The sequence below is a fragment of the Pteronotus mesoamericanus genome, unplaced genomic scaffold (assembly GCF_021234165.1).
Source record: "Pteronotus mesoamericanus isolate MK-2021 breed Mesoamerican mustached bat unplaced genomic scaffold, CSHL_Meso_final contig_27, whole genome shotgun sequence".
Lineage (NCBI taxonomy): Eukaryota > Metazoa > Chordata > Mammalia > Chiroptera > Mormoopidae > Pteronotus > Pteronotus mesoamericanus.
Genome location: NW_026555115.1, coordinates 9,804,143 through 9,829,838, shown reverse-complemented (window position 1 = coordinate 9,829,838; position 25,696 = coordinate 9,804,143). Strand labels below are relative to the sequence as shown.

The following is a 25,696-nucleotide window of genomic DNA, read 5'->3' as shown; positions in this document are numbered from 1 at the left end:
CAAGAGTTTCTGTGGGTGAGGAATCCAGCACGGCTCAGTGGTTGCTTCTTCCATGTCTCTCAGTTCCCTGGGGCTGCGGTCCCAACTGCAGCAGGATCTGAACTCACTCAGAGGTACTGGTGGGATTCCGTGTGGGTGGAAGGTCTGACTCTCCGTGTCCTGCTCTGCCTCAGACGGAGGGCACATGCGTCTCAGCAATTAGCAGCTAATAACATAAAGGCTTGATCCCCAGGTCGATGGGTCTGAGCAACCACAGATTCAGTACTGACATTTTAAATGGAAATGACATCGGATCATTCTTCCATCTTCAGTCACTAAATTCAGTCTGCACTCAAGAGAAAAGGATTACACTAGATGTCCTTAGCAGGAGAGGGGGATCACAGGGAGCCGAGAAGACAAAGAGAAGGTCCCAAGAGGCATATCCCTTTCAAGAACCACAAAATGGTTAGATGTAGACTGAGGTATGAACCTTGCTGTTTTCTCAAAATAGGGTCCTGGCTGAGTGCAACTTGTTTTGTCAGAGGCTCTGGGAAAGGCCATGCTGCTATAAATGTGTACAGACACAGAAAGGGCACACACACCTACCCACACCCAGCGAGAAAGCAGCTAGAAACAGCTTTATGCTCACCTCACATTTAAGCAGTTCTGAATCTCACTTCTCATTCAATACTTGGGAAACTAAGGCTCACAGAGAAGCAGAGACAGGAAAGGGCACATGACATGCAGACTTCAGATTTAAGCGTGTGTCTTGACCTGCCAGAACAAGGCTCCATGTACTTTCATGTGTTGGGCATTTAGTAATCAGAATTCCTGGTTTGGGGAAGCTCTTGCCTATTTTTCCCTAAATGAGGTCCATTCTTTTCTGGGCATCCGGATCATGCCCCTGAAAACATACACACACACAAATGATGTAGGATCTATGGTAGGATTAAAAGAGGAGATACATAGGACGTAGCAAGAGGTGGTTGGAGGCACTACCAACATGTGACAACACTCCCCCAATTTTATAGGCTTTATTTATATATGCCTGGGGACATTCCTAGGAGTACCTGCTAGAGTAATTCCCATTGTGCAGATGGGAGACAGAAAGGCATAAAAGGCATAGGAGGTAGAGTACTTAGGAATAAGCGGAAAGTGAGACAGAAGAGTCAAAGCTACTCCCCGATGTTGGGCCTCCGTGGTGGAGACGCAGTGGCAGGCACGGTAACACTTGGGGTCAGGCAGGCTGAGCTGGGTTCAAACCACAGGCTGGCTGGAGGACAGCAGGTACCCCTCTGCCCTGATCTTCAGTTTCTTCCTCTGTCAGTGGAGATGATGGCCGACACAATTACTGTTGGGCAGATTAAATCAAACATTGCAAGACCACCAGCACAGCACCTGGCATTTAGTGCTTCTGCCCTACTGCCACTGACAAAAGCAAAAATCATGGCCAGCAATTTGGGAAGGTAAAAGGGAAGGTCAGTGTTTTTTTTAATTAAGATACAGTTTGCATACTATAAAATTCATCCTTTTAAAGTGTACAGTTCACCGTTTTTTAGTGTACTGAAAAGGTTATATAACCATCACCACCCTCTAATTCTAGAACATTTTCATCACCCAGAAGATAAACTCCAAACCCATTAGCAATCACTGCCATCCTCCTCTCCCCCCATCCCACTGCTACCACTTACCTATTTTCTGTCACTATACATTTCCCTACTCTGAACATTTCTTTTAAGTGGAATCATAGTATGTGGTCTCTTGTGACTGGTTTCTTTCACTTACTGTTTTCAAGGTTCATCCATGCTGTTGCATGTGTCTGTACAGCAGGTCTTCAAATGACATCATTTTGCTCTAACATTTATGAGATGATGTATAAACTGGCTGTTATATATTATGAGTCACAGGTCCTGCCAACAATGTTGAGGACTTACTGTACTTCATTACTTTTTACTGCCAAAAAAACATTCCATGGGATAAGATGAAACACATTTTGTTATCCATTTATTAGTTGACACTTAGATTGTTTCCACTCTATTATGAATAATGCTATGAACAGTCCTATACAAGTCTTCATATAGACATACAAGTATGTTTCCAACTCTCAAGTATGTATCCAGGAGTGGGATTGCTGGGTGATATAGTAACTCTACGTTTAACTTTTCAAAGAACTGCTGCTCTTTTCCACAGCGGCACAAGATCATTTTGACCAGAATTAAAGACTAAAGAACAAACCAATCAGTTTGCCAGTGGGTGATGGCAGAGAGAAGACAGGCTAAGGGAAAAAGGAGGGAAACACCTGGGAAAAGCTCCTCCTTTATTTGCGTGGTCCTCAGCCTTCTAAGCTTTCCCGCAAAATGCATCACAGGACAACTCTGAGTCAGATGGTGCAATTAATGTAAAAATACATTGACAAAGCAAAAAGTGATACAAAAATTTTTTCTAATTTCATAAGAATATCCAATGATAGCATGTTTATTCCAATGCCAGCTTTGTACAAAAGGTACAATGTAAAATGTGCTGCTATAAGACTGAGAAACTTGACTGCAGATCCTGAGTATCTCCACCATGCATGCTGAGAACTGGACAATGCCATGTTCATCTGTACCTTTCTGGAAGCAGCTCAGGAAACAGAATGGACTTTCACACAGTAGTTAGCCAAATAATATTACTTCTGGTCAAACTTTAATAAAATTCGTAATTATCTTAAAGTTTTTTAAAAGTTAATACACTTAATCTAGTCAAGATGGAGGTGTAGGTAGACACACTTTGCCTCTTCATGAAAACATAGAGGGAATTACAACCAAACCTCAAAACAAGTAATACCCAGAACTGTGAGAAAACTGAATTGTGTGCAAGTCCAACAACCAAGGATTTAAAGAACCACACTCATCCAGACAGATAGGAGGGGCAGAGACACAGAGACACATGGAGAGGCGAGGCGATGCAGTGTGGTTCAGAGAGGCAGTGGCAGCGGTAGCAGAGGCTAAACAGGCAGTCCCACATTCACATGTGGTGGATAAAAATCCGGATGGATACCTTGGGAGCAAGTGATACCAGCCGCAGGCCAGACCACACAACAGCCCAAGGTTCCAGCACCAGAAAGACTGGTCCCCATAACTTCTGGCTGTAAAAACCAATGGCAATTTCTTCCACCAGATTTTCAGGAGACCCCACTTAAGGTGCCTGCACAGTCTTAGAACATACACAAACCCATCCACTCCAGGATTTAGTACCAGGGCAAAAGCTGGAAGGGTGCCAGTCACATACAGGGAGTTGGGTGAACTGACTGGAAATGGGGCAAGTGCCAGGCAAACCTCCAGAAGCCAGGCAGCAGCACTGTCCCCTCTCTGAGTCCCCGCCCCTACACAGAGCCACAAAGCAGTGAAGCAAGTTGCCCCACCCTGGCAATTACCTAAGGCTCCGCCCCACACAATTTACAGGTGCCTTTTTTATAATAGGCCACCCTACTAAGGGAGTCAAAGAAGCTCTACCTAATACACAGAAACAAACACAGAGAGGCTGCCAAATTGAGGAGACAAAGAAATACAGCCCAAATGAAAGAACAGGAAAAAAAACAGAAAAAGAACTAAACAAAACGGAAATAACCAACCTATCAGATATAGAGTTCAAAAGACTGGAGATAAGGATGCTCAGAGAACTTATTAAACAACAACGTAAGGAACAAATGAAGGTTACACTAAGTGAAATAAAGAAAAATCTACAGGGAACCATCAGTAAAGGGGAGAAAGCTGGGATTCAAATCAACAATTAGGAACATAAGGAAGAAATAAGCATTCATCCAGAACAGCAAGAAGAAACAAGAATTAAAAAAGAAAAAATGAGTATAGTATAAGAAGCATCTGGGACATCTCCAAACACACCAACATTTGAATCATAGGGATAACAGAAGGAGAAAAGGAAGAGCAAGAAATAGAAAGCTTATTTCAAAAAATTATGAAAGAAAACTTCCCTAATTTAGTGAAGGAAATAAATATACATGTCCAGGAAGCACAGAGAGTCCCAAACAAGTTGGATCCAAAGAGGACCACACCAAAACACACCATAATTAAAATGCCAGAGGTTAAAGAGAAAGAGAGAATCTTAAAAGCAGCAAGAGAAAAGCAGTGAGTTTCCTACAAAGGAGTTCACATAAGACTATCAGCTGATTTCTCAAAACACACTTTGTTGGCAAGAAGTATTCAAAGTGATGAAAAGCAAGGAACTACAATCTAGATTACTCTATCCAGCAAAGGTATCATTTAGAATGGAAGGGCAGATAAAATGCTTCCCAGATAAGGTAAAGCTAAAGGAGTTCATCATCACCAAGCCATTATTACATGAAATGTTGAAGAGACTCACTTAAAAAAACATCAAACTATCAACATTAAAATGGCAACAAGTTCACAGCTATCAACAACTGAATAAAAAAACAAACTTAGCAAACAATCAGAACAGAAACAGAATCATAGATATGGAGATCATTTGGAGAGTTATCATCTGGGAGTGGGAAGGGAGAGAATGGAGAAAAGGTGCAGGGATTAAGAAGCTTAGTTGGTAGGTACAAAATAGACAGGGGAATGTTAAGAATACTAAGTGGGCGAGATTGCTGGAGGGAATGGGGGTACCAGGTGAAGGGGGACAAAGGAGGAAAAATTGGGACAACTGTAATAGCATCATCAATAAAATATATTTTTTTAAAAGTATGTTTAGAAAAAACCACAATGCAGAAAATCTTTATGCATCTTTAAGATTTTTTGTATAACTTTCCAACTTTCTACCCTGCTTATATATTTCTTTTATAATAAAAGAAACACATCAAAAAAGAAAAATATATAAAATGTATCTTAAAGCAATGGTACACATACTTAAATATTCCTTGAAGTGTCTACATAACCCCTATCATATAACCTTTGAGTGAACACCAGGCAGTATCATCTATTCCCTTTTCCCAATGTATATAAAATACATGAAGATTAAAGTCAAAGTTCTGAAGTCAGCTCAAAAAAATGCTTGTGCCAACCCTACTTCTTTTTCTGTTTTAACTCAATGAGTATCTTCTGGAAGTACAGGGGTATTCATATTTCCAGACTGTTTTCAGTTTAAGGAAAAGTTAGAGCTGTTTTGTGACACAAGACAGGCCACAGCCTAAGAACCCAGGCGCCCATTTGGTAAGTTTTATTAAGCAAGATGAAGTCACATCCTTGTCCTTTGAGGGGTGAAACTGTAGGCAAGGCATGAGAGCGCGCACTAAGCCACAACCCTCCTGGGCAGGACTCCGGTTGTTTCCCTGTTAATTACCACCTCCAGGATTGGTCGCGGGAAGACTGATGGCTAGGCAAAGTGGAAGAAAAGAACCTGGGTTCATACCTGACCTTTTGTTCTTTCTCTTGGAATTTGAAAGTTAACTTCAGGGGCTTCAGTGGATAGACCAATTGGCTACAGCTCCATTCTGATATGCCAGAGTTGTAGGTTCCACCCCTGCTCAGGGTGAGGGTGATACAAGTATCAACCAATGAATGCAGAAATAAGTGGAACGAATCACTCTCTCTCAATCTCTCCCCACCCCCTTCCTTCCTCTGAAATCAATTAAAATTTTAAATAAATAAATGTAAGTTAGCATCTGGGTGCAAAGAAATGAAGCCCTGAAGTTTACTGATTTTAGTCTTTAAAACAGATTATGGATCTTTGTCTCAGTTACATGAATTCTGGATCTTACTAGTTTCTTATTAAAATGGAATGGAAGAGTTCAATTCACTGACTCTGCACTCAAAATAACCCCTTAATGACTAAAAACCATCTTGCAGTCTTCCCCCAGAAAGCAAAAACAAACACCTAGCCCTTTTTATTTCCCAACTCTAAAAAATACTCTGGCTTCCCGTCAATTGTCCAGGTGAGAAAAAAGTTCATCAATGGCAAGTTTGACAACAGGGACATGACAGAGGAAGCCAAAGGGGAGTCTTTTCCAACTTCTGAAAGGTCTCACAGGCAACTCTAGCTGGTATATCCAGTTAGTGAGGCCAGATTCTGTCACTGAACACACAGCTGAAGTGCACGCACACAGAACTCCAGACAGAGCAGACAGCTTTGGGTAAATGTTAATATCAAATGACACCAGATAATCCTAAGTAACTAACATAAGCAACAGGGTAAACTAAAAATAAAAGGAGGTAACTACTAGCCCAACTTTCTTGTCTGAGGATTTTACGTATTTCCATAGGTTTATTTTCCTTCACCCAAAAACCCTAAGGTCTTTATAGTAAGGTAAGGATTTATGACAATAGGAGGAAGCAGTGTACATATATCACATTTCTTTCAGTTCCAGCGCCTGCGTGAACAGACATGAACTAGACCTTTTGGTGTCTCTGGACCACACTGGAAGAAGAGCCATGCATTGTCTTGGGCCTCACATTAAATACACTGTGATACGAAATCCCAAAAGCAGCACATGGCCCACAGGTTGGACACCACTACAGAGAATGGCAAAGGCCTCTGTTCCTCTCCCATCTTCTCCTCAATGTCTTCGATCCCCTCCACAGGCTCCCTAGGTTGACTACTATTACAGACCTGTCCACTCCCCTCCCATACATCTCCCTCCTTCTAAGAGGTCCTCTGCAGTCACAGATTCAAATATCTACTCAATTCTCTCCTCTCATCTTAGGGTCCTAAATTCTAGTCCAAAAAAGACAGCCACTTTTGCAGTATCTATTAAACTCAACACTGGCAAAACTGAACTTCTCATATGCCCCCCATAAAAGCTCCAACTTCTCACATCTTTCAGAAGCTCAGACACCTCTAACTACTTTAAACTCTTCTTCTCTTGTCTTACTCTGTTCAGAATACTGTAACATAAATGCCATAGACTGGGAGACTTAAACTGAAATTTGTTTCTCAGTCCTGGAGCCAAAAAGTCTAGTAAGATCAAGGCACTGGCAGATTCAGTGTCTGGTGAGGGCCCACTTCCTGGCTCAGACACCCCTCTTCTGGCTGTGTCCTCACTTGGCCAAGAGGTTGGAGAGCTCTCTTGGTCCCTTTTATGAGGGCATTAATGCCATTCATAACCTAATTACCTCCTATAGACCCCCCGACCTCCTAATACCATCCAGTTGGGAATTAGGCTGCAGTATATGAATTTGGGATTGACATAAACATTCAGTCTGCAGCATTTTTCTACCCCCAATTCCAGTCAGCACATTTACTCAATTTTCTCTTTGCAGTGTGTTTCATCTGTACCTTACCCAGTCATGCCCATCACCAGCTACCCAGGCTGACCCCTATAACATCAAAGACAGCAGGAGCTTCCTCACGGGTCTCCCTGCTTTTGTTCTCTCCCCTTGGTAACATAACAGAGCCAGGATTCTCCTGCCCCAACTCTTAAAAAAAGAAAATATCCTATAGTCTTCCATTCCTACTACTCAAAGTCCAAACTCCCTCTCACTTCGGGCTTTTGTAAATCCAAAAACCCAACCTTGCTATAATTGTCCCCTCCATTCAAAGGGGTGAAATCCTCATTCCCATTAAATATCTGACACATTGCTACTTCAGTTTCAATTATTCTGCCCATCCAAAATCACCTAGTTCCTGGTTTATCTCCTAGTACCATGCTTACCCAAATCCTGCCTCATTCATGAACCAGTTCAAATGATATCTCCTAAATTCCTATAGCAACTGTTCATGTTACTTAGCAATTAAGTACTATTATTATCCTAATAATAGTATCTATTAGCATCTTGAATTTTAAGTTATAGCAGGGAACCCTCAAAGATTGATAAAGAAAAAACAGACGGGCAGTTTCTTAAAAAGCTAAACATAAAATTACCATTTTTACCATAGACTCCTAGGTACATATCCAAAAGAAATAGAAATTTCCATTTACACAAAGACTTGCACAAAAATGTTCACAGCAGCATGATTCATAACAAAACATGGAAACATAAATCTTCATCATCTGACAAATGGATAAAATGTGGAGTATCCATACAATGGAATACTACTCAGGAGTCAAAAGGAACAATATGGATAAACCTTAAAACTTTACACTATGTGAAAAGATACAACAGACCATATACTATATGATTCCATTTATGTTAAATATCCAGAAAAGGCAAATTTATGGAAATGAACATTTGAGTAGTGGTTGCCTGGGGAGTGGGAACAGGGATCTTTGGGGAAGATAAAAACATTCTGAAACTAATTTATTGGGATTGTTGTACCACTTGATAAATTAAATCACTGAATTGTATATGTGATGAGTCACTTTTATATGCAAAACACACTTCAATAAAGCTGTTCAAACATTTTTTAATTACAGTGGTCACTCCAGTATTAGTTGAATATTTTATCTTTTTACCTGTTTTTATCTTTTCTCACCATCCCCTCTACTGCAATTAGACACTAAACATCTTGAGGGTATAGACCAAGTCTCCCATTTTTACACTAATTCTATTATGAACTGCACCTAACCCAAAGCTATACACACACAGTGTTCATAACTATGTATCGATTTGATTTTTGCGTTGTCAGGCTATGGAGTGACGCCATCAAGAACATCAAGGAAGAAACGGAGTATGTGAAGTTTGAATCACAGTTCCTCCACTTCATAGCTATGAACTCAGAGCAAGTTACTAGCCTAAGCCTATTCCCCAGGTCTCAAGTGGGGGGAGGGGGCGCGGGCGGGGGAATGGTAACTACCGTATAGAGTTGTTATGAGGATGAAATGAGGTGGTCTGAATAAAATGCTTGGCTCAGTGCTCGAAACATGTTAAGAGCTCACTGAATGTTAGCCTAAAACATGCATATACAAACCCTACCACAAATGTAATGCACCAGAGAAATATCTTTCAAACAGGAAACTACCTTCAACAGAGAGGACAACTACAGATTGATCCTTCTTCCTGTCATCCACCAGGCAAGAGGAGCCCTGTGTCAACTGTGATTAAAAAATAAACTTTAAAATTATAAATTTTTAAAAAAGAGTGACCCTGTGACTTTTCTCTCTCCCCCGCCCATTGAGGTTTATATTATCACCAGAACTACTACTAATCATTTAACAAAAGAAACTGAACACTGCCTACAGCTTTCAATATATAGTTTGTCTGCCTCTCCTACTTTCTCTCCAAGGTGGGATTTCACTTCCTAGCTCCCTTGGTGTTAGCAGGGCCACACATCCAGCTCTAACAGTGAGAGGAAGTAACATGTCACTTCCAAACCACAGCAGTTGTGAAAAACCCTCCACAGTTCTTTCCCTCTCCCACAGCAACTGGCCACAGTCCAGTCAGCAGCTGCTCTGTGAGCTCGGTAAGAATAATGTGGAGCAGATGTCCCAGCAACCTGCAATGGACAGGGAGTGTGAGAAATAAACTTTGTTCTATGCCTATGAGCTTTGTGGGTTGTTTCCACAGCATAACCTAGACTTGCCTGACAAAGTCGCAAGGTTCTCAGGCTGTGAAATTATCTATCTTAAATCTCTCACCACCCAAAAAAAACCTTCTGAAGACTTCACTCTCAGGCCTCTGTGACATGCCACACTTTCCCCGTGTTCTGGAAACCTCTCTAACCATTTCATCGACTCTAATTCCTCTAATTCACTAAACCCTGCTGTTAACCACAGTTTTGTCCTCTGCTCATTACTGTTTCCATTCTACATACACTCCAGAGAGACCTTTCCCACTCTCTTGATTTATCTACTACATATATATGAAAGCCATCCAAAGCTATCTCCAGGATGGTTCAGTGTTTCCCTCACACCCAAAGTCCTGCTGGGCCTAGCTGACCGTAAGCATCATAAACCCAACATATCCAAAAGCAAATGCATCATCTGCCAAGCCCCTTCCATACATGCATTTCCTCCTACAACCCCTACCTCAGTTAACAGCACCTAAATCCACTCAGTCACCCACATCAGAGAAACCTGAGTGTTACACTAGACTCCTCCCTCTCTCACCTCTCCCTCATTCAGCCAACCAGTCCAATCAATGTCACCTCCCTTAAATGTTCATTATTATTGTTTGAGGGGAGGGGAGATAGTTTATTTTTGTTTATGCTTATTACAGTGAATACTAAGGAAAATTATTTCAGGTTCAAAAAACATCTTATTTTGGTGTCAGCTATGACAGTGATGCTCTGCCAGAAGAGGAAATAGTCAAGTCCAGACCAAGAAACGAGAGCTAGGATTTGTGAATGCACAATTATTAGATTACGTCAGTAGCAACCTGCATCTTCATCTTTTTAGCTACTTAAGTAAACGTCTCAGAACTGAAAAGCTTTCTTTCTTTCTTAAAGTCTCTTAGGCATTACTCGTATTATTGTTCAAGTTTAAGACAGGGTAGATCTTATGTTTTAAGAAGTTCTCTTCTTCTAAGTCTATGAAGAAAGCATCCACTAATTCATCTCTATTTTCTCTAACCTGCCTCATTTTCTAAAACTGAATAAAACAATTCTGGTAGAGTAAAACCAGAGCCAATGCTTCTCAACAACTTTGGTTAAAATACTTGTAATTTCACAATCAAGGTAGATCACACAAATGGTACCTGCACTTTATGGTAGTTATGTGTCTGCTGTCCTTTTATTTTAACTATTACACAGCAGTATGTGCTTATCACCCCTGGTCTTCTTTCCACCTCAAACAACATTCAGAATTTATTCTCAACTGTAATTGAAAAATTTTTTAATTTTAAAAAAGAATTTATTTTCCATATAGATGAGTTCTCACAGCAGCACACTAAATTACGAAAGACCCCCCCTCCAAAAGTTTTTATTGCTTTACAATAAGCCAGCAACAAACACAAATGAATAATTATAAACATGACACTTCTAAATTCTCAAAGGGAGTTATAGGACCAGAATATGCTCCTACATTTAAAATGCTTTTGTTAAAACTAAAATCCACAATTTCTACCAAAAATTTTAATATTCTCAAGGAGAAACAATTTACTTAGCAGCAAAGAAAACTATTATCAAATTTACTGCCTATGTCTGATCATGTAATTAAGTCTACTATACTCAATACAGACAGTGCTATTATTGCACAACGTAGATGACCATCGTAAGTACTTCATAGATCCTAACACCTTTTCTCTTTCTACAAACTCTTCTGCAGAAAGAGCTGTCAGGAAGTTTTCTAAAATCCAACAATGCAAAGCAATATATGCCTTATTTCTACTTCTTTCCTTATAATCGAAAATTTGGTCAGTACTTAATTCAACCTGATAAAAACTTTGATTTCCATGCCAAATATCCCACTGTACAAACAGGAAACTCAAACTGGAATCAGGCATGAAAGGGTGATACATCTAAAATCTTTAGATTATTCTGCAAACACTAGCACCTTCCTTTCAGTGAGCTCCAAAAAAACTGGATGTCACCATTTTAAGAACTTTAATCCAATAGTAAGAATAACATGGCAAATTTTCTTAGTACTACCTAAAAATGGGGAGGGGAAGGAGTGTGCCAACAGGATTTATGTGACTTGCCCAAAACTGTGAATCTAAACCTGACTGTTGGAGAGACTTCAACAACCCGAAATTGCTTACTCTAAAAGACAGTACCAATCAGCTGTTTTCTTTGTTGTTGTTTTTTCCTTTTATCCAAGGTTTTCTCTTTCTTCCAGACAAAGCACAGCACTTTTCTCTCAGAACATGCCAGTCAGGCTAATTAACTTGACTAGGTGGCTTTATACTCCCACACCAAACAGTCCAGCTGGCTGCTAAGGAAAAAGGTTTCCTATCTTAGAAACATATCATGTGAAGTGCTAAAGATGTGTGTGAAAATGATGTTTAACTGTTTGCAATAGCAAACTGTTAAGGCAACATCAGGACACCGAGGTGTTTAAAACTTTAAGCCCTATCCTTCCCTCCCAGTAAGTAGAGACAAGTGATATGATGTTACTCAATCCTTTGGTACAAAAACTTCACGAAATACTATGTTGCATTTGACTTTGCAGTTTAATTCTGTATCTTAAGGGCAGTGAGAGAGAACCCTGGAGCCATAACTCCCTTGCAAAAAAATCTGAACATCTGATTTACTCACCAGGCTTAAAATAAGGAAGGAAAATATAAAATAAGTTTCCTTTGCTTGGCAACCATCCTTTTTAATTATCCGTTTTCATACCATATCCAGGCTATACCTGGATATGGATGGTTAATTTGGATATAGAAAATATCAAAGGACCACTTCTGAAGAATCACAAGTCAATAAACTTCTCAATCGGTAGCAGGGTAAACAAGAAACAAACTTTACCAAGAGACTGACATTTGCACTTTTTGACAGAACTGAATTACAGAGCATATTTACTGAAACAACAAAGAAAAACCTGTCCTTGTAAAGGCTATTCTTTTATCCCCAAAGAACTGTTTCAATTCTGATACACACCACACAACTGGCTACGAAAATAAAGCGCGGTGCTTAGCAATGGGGCATCATAACTACGGTGAGCAGTACTGTGCTCCTGTGCTCACCCTCACTGGCAACCACTGAGATCAGCAGGGCCAGGCATGGGTAGAGTCTCCTACTTCTCTACACAAGCTGCTGCTGTCTCCTTATTGAAGCCTCGGATGGAGAGATCATAGACCACCTCCTCTACTTTCTTCACATCGTACTTCAAGCCATCATAGCGCTTCCTCAGGGAGTCGTTTTTCAGGTTGAGAAGGCGGAAACCGGAATCCAGCTCATTGATGAAGGTGGAGATGTGAAGGGGCCGGGAGTAGTCTCCAGCAGTCACACTGTTGACAGACAGCCTTGACTATACAAGGAAAGAGAAACTGGGATGCATTACAACGTGGCTCCGCCTCAGCATGTCCTCCAAATCACAATTACAAGACTCTCAGGCCACAAAACTTTTCTATATTATCTTCGATAATTACATTTTTGACAAATGCTTAACATTACTACTAAGCAACTTAAGGAATCATTCCCTTTTTGGTAGAGTTTCTATGGTCTACAATTTATTTTTCATAAATATTATTAGTAAGCCCATGGTGAACACCCTTATAACAACTTATTTTTTCATCTTTAGAATTATTTTTATAACAATTTCTCAGAAAAGAGTCTAAGGGGACAAAAGCAAGAATAATTCATAAAGTTATGTAGGTAAGTTGTTCTTAAAAATGATTATATAAATTAACAATTACCAAGAACATGCTGTGCCACCATTTTGAAACAAAGAGGTATTACCACCTTTTAATATTCACACATTTGTAAATTATGCACAGCTACCTCACTGTTAGAATTGTCATTTCTCTGATGATCAGCAAAACATTAATACATACAGTGTATAGTCAATGGCTATCGGGTGACCAGCAGATGGTTTATAAATGAATCAGATGCCCTGAATTTTTGTACCCATTTTAAAAAATGACAGTGAAATGAGAAGATCAAAAAAGCAAATGGCTCCAGGACTAGACAGCTTCACTAGTGAAATCTATCAACATTCAAAGAAAATTTAAGCCTTGACTGGTGTGGTTCAGCTGGGTGGACACTGTCCCACAGAGCAAAAGGTTGCCGGTTCAATTCCCAGTCAGGCACACAGCTGGGTTGGCTGCAGGTTCAGTCCCAGGTCAGGGTATGTAGGAGAGGCAACCAATAGATGTTTCTCTCCCTCCCTTCTCCTCTCTCTAAAAATAAATAAATAAAATCTATAAAAAATAAATAGAAAGAAATTTTAATACCTATCCATCTCTAACTCTTCCAAAAAACTGAAGAGCAAGGAATGAATGCTTTCTAACTCACTTTGTATGGCCATCATTATTCTGAAACCAAATCCAGGCAGGGATAACAACAAAAAAAAAAAGATTACAGCTCACTATCTCTGATAAACATATATGCAAACAAAATACTAGCAAACCAAATACAATACATTAAAAGGATCATAACACCACAATCAAATGGAATTCCCTGTAGGGACACAGGGATGGGTCAACATTTGCAAATCAATCACTGTGGTAACATTAACAAAACAAAGGTTAAAAGTCATGGATCATCTAAATAGATGCAGAAAAAGCATTTGACAAGATACAACATCCATTTGTGAGTTAAAAAAAAAAACAACAAAAACCCTCTCAATAAATCGGTATAGAAGGAAAAGTACCTCAATAACAACAGCCATGTATGACAAGCCCAGAGCTAACTTCATACTCTACAGTGAAAAACTGAAAGCTTTTCCTCTAAGATGAGGAACAAGAAAAGGATGCCCACTCTTACCACTTTTATTCAACATAGTATTGTAAGTCCTAGCCAGAGAAATTAGTCAAGAAAAAGAAATAAAAGGCATCTAAATAGGAAATGAAGAAGTAAAACTCACTAGTCGCAGATGACATGGTTTTACATATAGAAAACCCTAAATACTCTACCAAAAAGTATCAGAATAAACAGAAACAGTAAAATTGCAGGATACAAAATCAATATACAGAAATCTGTTGCATTTCTCTATACTAACAATGAACCATTAGAAAGAGAAAGAAAAGTATCCCACCTACAATTGCAACAGAAATAAATGAGAACCTAGAAATAAATACGCACATATACGAACAACTAATCTACAACAAAGGAGCCAAGAATATACAACAGAGAAAGTCTCTTCAATAAAGAGTGTTGGGAAAACTGGACAGCCCTATGCAAAACAAGGAAACTATTGTACACCATACATAAAAATTAACTCAAAATGGATTACAGAGTTAAATGTTCGACTTGATTCCATAAAATACACAGGCAGTCGTAGTGGTATTTTTGTGAATTTAACTCCAAAGACAAGAGAAATAAAAAACAAAAACAAATGGGACTACATCAAACTTAAAAGCTTTTTCACAGCAAGGAAACCATCAACAGAACAAAAAAGGCAATCTACCAATGGGAGAAGATATCTGCAAATGGTATTTCCAATAAGGGATTAAATTCCAAAATATATAAAGAACTCATACAACTCAACCAAAACAAAAACCAAATTAAAAATGGGGAAAGGATCTGGAGTCATTTTTCCAAAGAAGACATACAGATGGCCAAAAGATACATGAAAAGATACTCAATATCACTAATCATCAGAGAAATGCAAATTAAAACCCCAATGAGATAACACCTCAAACCTGTCAGAATGGCTATTATCAAAAAGATAATTTTTTAACTTTATGTAATGGTTTAATGTACAAAATTTTATAAGCATCGTTGGGACTTCAAAAAAACAGAACAGGGTTCACTGGTTTAAAAGGTTGTGAATAAAAAAAACAATTCCAAAATCAAAATGGAAGCAAGCAAACTACAGAGCAAGATGCACTGAGAAAAATAAGCTACAATAAAACCTCAGTAATTAAAATTCATTAGGGATAAGTTCGAGTAGGTGACAATGTAAATAAATTTAAATGAAAATACTTAAATTCTCCATGAAATACAAATGTATACACTTCAGGGATAAAGACTAAATTGAATAAATCTAAAGAAAACAGTGTGGACTCATAAAAATCTTCATGAAAGGTATTTTAATGTAACTGAAAAGTGTTTCTCACCATGAGAATCCAGGCATGGAGAGTCCTCAGAAAACTAAGAATAGAACTACCATATGGTCCACCTAATCTACTTCTGGGTATTTATCCAAAAAACATAAAAACATTTATTTGAAAAGACATATACACCCTATACTCACCAAAGCATTATTTATAACATCCAAGATATGAAAAAAACTTTAGTGTCCATCAGAGGATGAATGAACAAAGAACTGGTATACATACAATGGAATGCTACTCAGCCCTAAAAGAGAATGAAATCTTGCCACTTGTGACAACATAGATGGACTCTGGAGGTATTACAGCAAGTGAAATAAGATGGAAAAGATGAATACCATATGTTCGCACTTATATGTAGAATCTAAAAAAACAAATAAGCAAAACAAAACAAAAACAAACTCATAGATACAAACAACAGACTGGTGTTTACTGGAGGAGGGAGTGGGGTGTTGGTAGTAAGCATGCAATAGCATATATAGGTACCAAAATATAATGTTGTACATCTGAAACTTCTGTTACTAACCAATGTTACCTCAATAAAAAAGAACACAAAAAAAAAATAAAAGGAAAATTACTAAGCTTATTACCAGTTCACTAGCAAGAATTAAAATTCCTGAGAGATAATCTTCCACATCCAGATGAAATCCTTTCTCCCGATCTGGCTCAACTGAAAAAATATCAAAGTAAAGATAAGGTCATGATGTGAATGCAAATTAAGCCTTAGCAGTTTTTTAAATGTGCACGCACACACACAAACACACACACAATTTCCTCCAAGTAAATGGAAAAGGGATGGATCATTTAAAACAAACTTTTTTCCCTAGTAACTTTTACATTTAATTACAGTTGATATAAAACATTAACCTTGGCAACTAGACCTCACTGCAAATTTTTCTAGCTCTTAAGCAAAATTTAATTTTCCCTTCCATTCTTCTCTCAAAAAGTAATACCATAAAGAATGGTATCTAGTTATGTCCGAGAAGAGCTGTTCTCAGAAGATGCTGAAGAAGCTTGCAACTGACTTCAAATGGTTCTCAAGAGCACACACATGCACACACAGACACACAAGGGAGGACGCTAAGCAGACTGACAAAATGTTAACGAGTAGTGAGTCTAAAGGGGTGTAAAAAGGTGTTCACTGCACTATTCTGCCAGCTTTTATATAGCCTTGAAATTTTTTAAAAGTAAAATTTACAAACAAAATACCTAAGTACAAACAGCAAGCCACTACATATTTTTAGTTTTTGTGTTTCCAATTAACTGGTTTTCCATGTAGTTCTCATTTGTTATCATCGAAAATATAAGCCAAAGGCCCTCCCACCAAAAATTACCCTACCATGCCTGAATCTGCAGATCAATGCTAATGAAGACACTTACTGCCAAGAATTTCTGTAACCGCTTCTCGAGTCACTAGTGTTTCTGATTCCAAGTATACAACAAATGCTGCCAAGAAGACCAAGCGCTGCAACACAAACCTCCAGTGCTCATGAAATCTATGTGAATACAAGCATATTTAGGTTGATGGACTAGAGGCCTTAAAAAGACAGGTTTAGTACGGTCAAATTCAAACATTTTAGAATTGGAATCCTTTCTCAAATAAAATTTTAAATGAAACGCCAATATATAAAACATGTAAGAGCAATATGATATTTAAATGTATTAGATGAATTTAGTATAAATATTGCAAGTTCCAATTTATAACAATTACTTATTAAAAGTTTAATACATAAGCATTATCCAATTTTACGAATACAAAAATTTACAACTGAGTATTATGGACAACAAGTTTAATAAATAAAAACAATGATACTGCTCTGAGGAAAATAAATATTGGGAACTGAAGACTGATGAGAACAACTGTACATCAGCTTCAACACCTAACTCATTCCCACATTTTGAGTGTAGGATATCAAGAAAATCCTGATTCACACATATAAGAAAAAAAGTTATTACTGCAATCACTAAACAGATAGCCTTAAAACCTCAGGATACTACAGTTAAACTGAGCTAGAAGCCTGAAAAAGAAATAAGAAATTTTATAACTCCTGGCTATTTATGCTATGCCTCCTGATTTTCAAATGTAGAAACAAATTCAGAAAAATATTTCAACACAATGAGGGCCAAACAAAATCTTCTGAGGGCCAAATCAGCCATAGGGCAGTCTATGTGCAACCTCCAAATAACGATGTCTAAAGACCCTGCAATTCTGTTGTCCTACTTTTCTACGCTTCCATTACTAGCTTAGCAGGGGTTGGCAAACTTTCTCCTTGAAGGGCCAAATAGTAAATATTTTAGGCTTTGCAGCTCTCTTTCAGTCTGTTACATATTCGTATTTGGCTGTTTGGTTTTTTTTTAACAACCCTTGAATATATAAAAGCAACTCTTGGCTTCCATAGGAAGCAGGCCTCAAGTAGTTTGCCAATCCTTGCTTTAAACAGTGCTGTGAGGTTGTGTTATCCAATCCCCACATACATATCCTATACATGGCCCATGCATGTGTCTTAAATGAATCTTTTTCAGTAATGGAACAAACATAAGTAGAAATTTTAGGTTCTTATATTTACCATATTTCATCAATATTCAGATGCAGTTTTTCCATTTAATATCTGTGAAATCAGGATGCATTTTACAATCTACATGTTTCACAATTATGACTGGCAATAATATTTCTCCCATGGAGGTACATAAAATAACGTGTACCTTAAAATTAATGGTGGCATAAATTCAACAATATATGGCATAAAATACTAAATACATTATTTAGCAGTGAAAATCAATCTTTGAGGTAAAACTCAACTCCATATATATCCTGTCACCTAATCCTATAAACTTAATAGCACAGATATGGTTCACCCAATTTCACAAGTAACTTAAATATACTAAAAAAGATATTCTCTCCTCTGATTTCATACAACAAATACTTTCTGTTTTTTCACTGCAAAAATTATATGTTCTTTAAGAAAATTTTGAAAATAAAAGAAAACCACTAATTTTGTCATCCTTAAAATACCACCATTAACAGTTTTTCTTTTTGTTCATATTCTATGTAAAGAGATTTTTACCTAGTTCTAAGCAGTCATTCAGTACATATAATTTTTCTGCCCTTTTTTTTTAACATTATAAAATAATGCCACTTTTCTTACAAACCTGTAATACTGTTCAGCAGGGAACTTGGTCTTCAAAGACATCAGATGTGTTTTTACAGTACCAAAATGTTCTCGAGCTTTCAAACACCTCTTTGGAACTGATCACACACACAAAAAAAAAGATAATCAAACATAAAAATTCAAGACTTACCAAATTTCAAATACAGTTCTTGCTTAATAATCTATGCAGTCTACCTGGAAATAAATCAACTTTTTTAAAAAAGCCTGTGACTAAATGTAGGGTATGCATCTCTTCAACCTGGCTTTCTAAGTTTCACCTCTAGTTTAACCAATACTGATTAACCAATACTGAAAAATAAACAAAAGCCTACTGAAGGGGAATGTTAGGGAACACACTGGTAAGCTATTATAAATAATCTCACCCTTACAGGGCTGTGCACCAGATGCATTCCTAGGCAGTTCTCAAAGGAGGCCTAATGTTGAACAGCTTCTAGCACTCATTACTTGATCAAAAAGAAGTTTTATCAATTACTCTCAATTAGGCTAACCAACTACATATCATTAAGAAAAATGACTTGCCTCCAAAACCTGTAAATTACATTATTACATAATTCTCTATCTGAAAGGTATTTCAACTCTTTCAGTTATGCTGGCTACATCTTACAATGGAGGTTCCATGTCTGAATTGTTCATAATTGATCTCCATTCAACAGGCTAACTGTAAACACACTCTGAACACTTTACACTGTCCATTTCATATCTACAAGTTCATATTAAACCACATTCAGCCCTGGCTGGTGTGGCTCAGTGGGTTGAGCACCGGCCTACAAACTGAAGGGTCACAGGTTTGATTCCCAGTCAGGGCATATGCCTGGGTTGCAGGCCAGGCCCCCAGTTGGCCCATGTGAGAGGCAGCTGAACCATGTTTCTCTCCCTCTTTCTCCCTCCCTTCCCCTCTCTCTAAAAAATAAAATCTTTAAACTATATTCAATGACTGACAGGTTGGGTGCTTTTTTAAACGGTAAATAAAAGTTGCTAGATACACAAATGACCTATGATACTACTCTACTACTATTATCATTAGTATAACTCCATCACAATATAAAGCATTCCATGTTACGTGAAAGTGAAAAATCAACCAAATCACAGAATTCTGTAAACCTGTGAAAATGATCAACTCACCTACTTCTCCAATTTTTATTCAACTTAAAACATGACAGATGTTTTTCATAATAAAATGACACAAAGTGGAAATGTCTTTTGAATGGAAATAAACTCTAAATGAGATTGATCAGTTGGATTAAAACCTTCAAAATCAAAACAAAGCACTTACTGTCCTGAAACCCAGCACCCTGATGGACCCCTTGCAGTAGAGTTAAAATCTCCCGAGCTGTTTGTTCTAAACTCTGTACTACTTTTCGGATTTCCTAGAAAGAATTAAAAATCAAAGTATTAGATAAACATTATTACCATAACCTAAAACCAATTCAAAACACTAACAATCTTTACAAGTACTGAGCTGGTTCAGAAAATACCCAGGTTTGAATCCTGACTTTTCCACTTACTTCCTCTATGAGACCTTCAGGGAGTCATTAAAAAGCTTTAGGTTTCTCATGTAACCTTCAGAGGATAATAGATACCCACCCACGCTAACTATGCCACAGGAAAGCTATAAAAATTAAAGGAGATAAAGTATCTATATGTAATTTGTAAAGAGAAGAATGAAATGCAAGACAAGGGATGGGTATTTTTTTCATTCATTCGTTTTACAAATATTCACTCAATACATTTATGTGCTACGCATTGTGTAAATACTGAAGAATCAAGTACAGTTTTTCTGACAGCTTTAAGGACAATGAGAAAGACGGAAGTTTAAAAAATAAGAATCGCACAAATTTCTTAAAATGTTAATACGTTACTAGAAAACAAGACAAGCAGAAAGGCCATTTGGGCTGTGAAATCCAAGAGATGAATATGAAATAACCAGAAAAAGAGTGGAGAGAAGCAAATTTCAGGAAGAGCAGCGTACATCCAAAAACTCTGAGGCAGGCAACTATTTGGGGAACTAGAGAAATGAAAGAGAGGCAAAGTGAACACAATATACAACAGAAGATGGCATAAAATGAGACTGGAGACAGAAACACACCCACCCACCCACCCACCTGTAGGTCACAAAGAGTTGGACTTTCATCCTATGTAGAATGAGCAGCCATAGTTGTTAAGAGAAGCCAAACGTGCTTTTGACACCGACAACACATAAAACGCACGTTGTCTGAGTCCCAAGAGCTAACTGAACCATTGACGTAAAACAGTGTTGAAAAGGAGGAAAACAGACACTCAAAAGAGGTAGGTGACGCCGAGGAGACGAGACCGGAATCGGGAGTGGAAGGAGTAACGCGCCGGAGGCTGGAACAAGAGAGGGACCAAGCCACCGTCGGAGGCTTCACGACCGCTCGAGACTAACTCAAGAAGGGCCGGGCGGTGTCGCCCACCTAACCAAGGAAAGGAAAAGGGGATTGTTAGGGAAGGGGCTCACCTCCCGGATGTCCTGCTCGGCAGCCAGAAAACCCTGTAGCTCCACGAAGATCTCGCTCACAGACATGGCGCCGGCTGCACAACTTTCAGACAGCGTGGCAAGAGCAGCCGGCTAAATGTGTTCCACAGGCAACCAGTTTGTAGCGGGTCTAAACGGCCGCCACCACTGACGCTTCGTCCGCTGGGGCCTGAACTACCTCCGTCGCTGAGGTCCTCCGAGGCCCTCGGCGCGCAGGAAATCGGGCTGTCCGCCGCGATGCCTGGGGTGCCGCCCACGCCCCCCAAAGCGGAGGAGCGCGCTCAGAGGATAGCGTAGGGCAGGGGCGCGTGGGCGGGGCTTTCCTCGGAGGATCTTCCATCAGGCCTGGCCGGAAACAGCTCGGGAAGCGGGCACGCAGGGCAGGTGGGACTGACGGAAATGGGGGTGTGGTTTGGATGTGGTGCGAGCACTTAACGTTAACTTAGGAAATGAGAAAGGAAACAATACGTTATTTTTGAAAAAAATGCAGGGGAAAATAAGAGTATGTGGAATGGGAGCAAAAATTTTATCCATGTGCTTTTAACGGCTTCTCTGTAGGTATTGATATTACCTATGTTTAAATTACATGTTTTCACGTGTCTTGTTAACCAGTAGTCTTTGGTGCCAATTCAATGCCAACAGGAATCCCAATTTCAGTGGAAAACAGCTCAATTATTATGCAGCACAACTGTGAGGACCCTGGTCCAGGCTTCTCTTTGCTAGACAGTTCTGCTTTGTTCCACGCTGGTCTAACCTGAGCTGGGAAACTCCCAGCAAGAGGAAACAGCCTGGGGGAGCTGGCGTATACAGACAGAAGGCCCTAGCAACCTGGTTCCTTAATAATCTGTCCTCATGCAAATGAGGGCTCCAAATTGTCACAGTATGATTAGTTCACAAGACACTGTCCTGATTGGTCAGAATGGAGCCACTCTGATTGGGCAATGAAGAAGCTAATATAGTTGTGCAGCTCCAATTGGGTGGGGAAAGGCAGTCCTATCGTTGAACTAGCTAGGATTTCAGGAATTCCTCCCCAGCGTTAGGTCAGATGGCAGAAATACAGTGCAGGCAGGCAGTTCAGTGCCGCTTTCTCCCTGAAGAGCTGTTTGCATGAGAGGTTTCTGTATAGACGTGGCTGCTAGGCTCCCCTTTGATTGTTTGTTTGTTTTTAGATTTGAGCCCAGTTGGCCACTGGTAGCCCTTTTTAGATAGTATTTTCTTCTTTGGGTCCATAGTGTAGAGGAGGAAGTTTCTCCTATAGTCAAATAACACCTTCCCCCAATTCCACTTTCTTAACAAAAGCACTGCAAAGATTTCATTTGTCCTTGCAAGCATTCTTCCCTACATCTGCCCAAGAAATACAAATATTTATGTATGTATATGCAGGAGGCACTCTCCAAATAAATTAAGATGATTTCTTATATCAACTAAATGATCATTTATTGTTTGCTTTGTGCCAGACATTATTCTAAAACTTTACATGAAGGATCATATTTTATCTTCTAATACTTCTGTGAAGTTGATACTGTTGCTGTAAGTGAAGTAAAGATGATAACAGATTAATTGCCTTTCCAAAGGTCATAGGCAGCTAGTAAATGTTAAAACTGATAAAAACATTAAACCAAATGGTTTGTCTTAATCACTGCACAATTATCATCTACCTACCATTTAACACTATTTATAAGAGGCTTTAAATACTTTATCTAACTTGACTTCTACAGCCCTAATGAGGTGACAGGTTAGAAAAGTTCAGTTTTAGCATCTTGCTCAAACACAAGATATTTATTTTGTCTATGGGCTTCTGACATCATGTGACCTTTTGTAGTCCAAAAATGTAGGTAGAATTTCACAATTCACCAAAAAAGGGATGAAGATAGCAATAGGAGCTCATTTTTATTGATTTAATGCCTGCCAAACTGTTCTTACTGTTCAAATTGTTTGTTCAAACTGTTTTTGTGTACTAACTGAACTTTATACAAATCAAAATTCATTTTTTCAAATCCTGCAACATATTTCTCCGTGCCAACTCAAAGACTGTGACTTTTAAATTCTAGCAGAAACAGGAGTCTACAAAATCACTTTAGTTCTGAAAAATCCAGTGATTTTTAAGCATCCCATAAAGAGAATCTTCTTCTCATTTGTCAAGTTAGAATTAGTAATACCTATCTCTAAAAGTTATGAGGATTAGCAATAATGTGTGTAAAAGACTACTTTCTATTTCTGAATTTGATTACTCAGGTGCATAGAAGTGGGATTCATAATGTATTTGTCTTTTTGTGACATTACTTCACTTACGTATCATAGTGACCACAAGGTTCACACGTTATACTTTGTGTCAGAATTTCATTCCATTTTAACTCTGAATATTCCATTTTATGTATATACTACATTTTGTTTATTCACCTGTCAATGGACATTTAAGTTGTTTCCACCTTTTGGATATTATGAATAATGCTGCTATGAACATGGATATACAAATATCTACTTGAGCCCCCGATTTCAATTTTTGAGATATATAACCTGAAGTGGAATTGTTGGATCCTATGGTAATACCATGTTTAATTTTTTGAGGAGCCTTCATACTGTTTTATAAGCCCTTTCACACAACTTTTTTTTAGTCCTTACCCAAAAACATGTTTCAATTGATTTTAGAGGAAGAGAAAGAAAGAAACATCAATGTGAGAAAGAAGCATCAATTGGTTGCCTCTGTTATGCACCCCAACGAGAGGACCGAACCTGCAACCTAGGTGTGTGCCCTGACTGGAAATCAAACTGGTCAACCTTTCGGTGCATGGAACAATGCTCCAACCAACTAAGCTACACAGCCAGGGCTTTAACACTATTTTTTTAATAACTATTTTTATTCCATCCTTCCCACAAGAATTTTAACCCAACATAAAAGTATTTATTGTTCAAAATCTTTTGATTATCCACAATAATCCCCTAAAAATTAATATAAATTAAAATGCGAACTCTTATCATCCTAAGGAACTAGATGTTAAATCCTTCTAGATTTTCATTCAACAGTAGTACATGGTTGATCAAAACAACATAAATGTATTATGCATTTTATAAATGTTAAACAATAAAAGTAAACATTTAATGGAATTGATCTTTAAATGAAATGAATAGAGCTATACGTTTTTTCCAATTCATGTAGTTCTAAATGAACAGTCTATAAATAGGTAGGTAGGTAGGTAGGTAGGTAGAATTGCTGAGAAATTAAATTCACAGTAATTATCCCCTAGAGACTTTCCTCATTATTCTTTACAAGAAGCAATGTGGAAGCCTAGCAAACTCTCAGTATAGAGTCCCACCTGACATCCTCACTGTGTTAATTAATCCCACTGGTGCCTACACCTCCCTTGAGGCATGGGTTGGGCTTCAGCAATGCCTTCAGTTATGCTTCTCATAGCAGCTGCAACCCAGTTCCAACTCCCCTATCGAGCTCATAGAGGCTGTGGCTTCACCAACAGCTTACCAGAGGGGTTGTATACATAACCTGAAAGTGTGTGAGGTTAACACTCCAGGGGCAAACTTTGACCAGTGAAAGGCAGGATATGGTCACAAGCCCACAGATAAATTCCTTGCCCTTTCTCTTCCTAACAGACTATTGCAAGAAAAAAAAATAGTTCCATGCAATCTTTCCAGAATGTCCCATGTAACTGAGCAACTAATCAGGTTTCTTGTAAGACTGTGACCAGTGTTAATGATGCACAATGTTGTATTTGTTTGCTGTCCTTTGCTGCCTGACTTCCACTTGTCCCTGACTCTCAATGACCTGAAATTCACACATCAACTGAAATAAAATGTTAGCACCGAATCTTTGTTTTAGACTTTGACTTCTTGAGAATTCAGTCTAAGATGTCGATGAAGGTAAGTGGAAGGAATGGAGTTCTATTATAGCAATTTCACTCAATATCTTAAATTCCTTGCTAGATATTGGCCAGAATAACAGTGATTTCTCATCCAAATTTGTTTATAATTATTAATGGACATTTAACATAGATTTTCCGTCAATGCTTTTGCAAGCAAAGAATTAGATTCCAACTTACAAAAAAAATACTTACAAAATGTTGTGTAATCAGCCATTAGCTTGTCCACTTTCCCAACACTTAAACCAATATTTCAAATTGGTCCTCTGTCTAGTGGGCTACAAGTTTAAGCACTCAATGGCAATGCACCAAGCAATGCATCATAGTAACATTTGAATGATTAGAGATTTTGCTTTCTTTTGTAAATTACAATAAAGTCCACAGCTCAGGCAGCCTTACTTTGTGAAAAATAGGATTTATGTCATATCCACCAAAGTCATCAGCTAAGCATCTGTTCCTTCTTATCCCCTTAAGTCCCTACTTGGGCATTGGCTAGTTTCACGATGGTCATACTCTGAATCCACAAACTAATCTAACCTGGGTTAGTGCTTGTCTCACTGGGTGGCTGATGTATGAAAGTCCCATACTTTACTTTAAGATTTAATACCTTAATTGCTGTTAACTACACCAACATGAGGCTTTGCATAATAAGTTGTATGTACTGAGAAACTATGAGGAACCAGAGAAATTGCAAAG

The 25,696-nt window shown here is 38.5% G+C and overlaps 1 protein-coding gene across 2 annotated transcripts; it reads right to left on the bottom strand.

Moving 5' to 3' along the window:
• Positions 1 to 10,641: 10,641 nt before the first annotated feature.
• Positions 10,642 to 21,403, bottom strand: TSN (translin). Of its 2 annotated transcripts, none has more exons than XM_054575027.1 (6): positions 21,111 to 21,402; positions 19,908 to 20,001; positions 18,615 to 18,711; positions 16,845 to 16,960; positions 16,055 to 16,134; positions 10,642 to 12,718 (listed from the first exon to the last, which is right to left on the bottom strand). In XM_054575027.1, exons 1-6 carry the CDS (start codon positions 21,174 to 21,176, stop codon positions 12,485 to 12,487), a joined length of 687 nt encoding a protein of 228 aa, XP_054431002.1. In that variant the 5' UTR covers positions 21,177 to 21,402; the 3' UTR covers positions 10,642 to 12,484. The 2 variants fall into 2 exon arrangements, with proteins under 2 accessions (XP_054431002.1, XP_054431003.1); XM_054575028.1 differs by having other exon boundaries at positions 12,518 to 12,737; positions 21,111 to 21,403.
• Positions 21,404 to 25,696: the final 4,293 nt, after the last annotated feature.

Excerpts from the sequence above, each read along its gene's own strand:
- TSN (XM_054575027.1), bottom strand. The coding sequence starts at position 21,176 with ATGTCTGTGAGCGAGATCTTCGTGGAGCTACAGGGTTTTCTGGCTGCC. Across the intron at positions 16,135-16,844 it reads GGTTACAGAAATTCTTGGCA|TTGAGCCAGATCGGGAGAAA; the intron begins GTAAGTGTCTTC and ends ATATTTTTTCAG. Across the intron at positions 12,719-16,054 it reads TAATTCTTGCTAGTGAACTG|TCAAGGCTGTCTGTCAACAG; the intron begins GTAATAAGCTTA and ends TTCCTTGTATAG.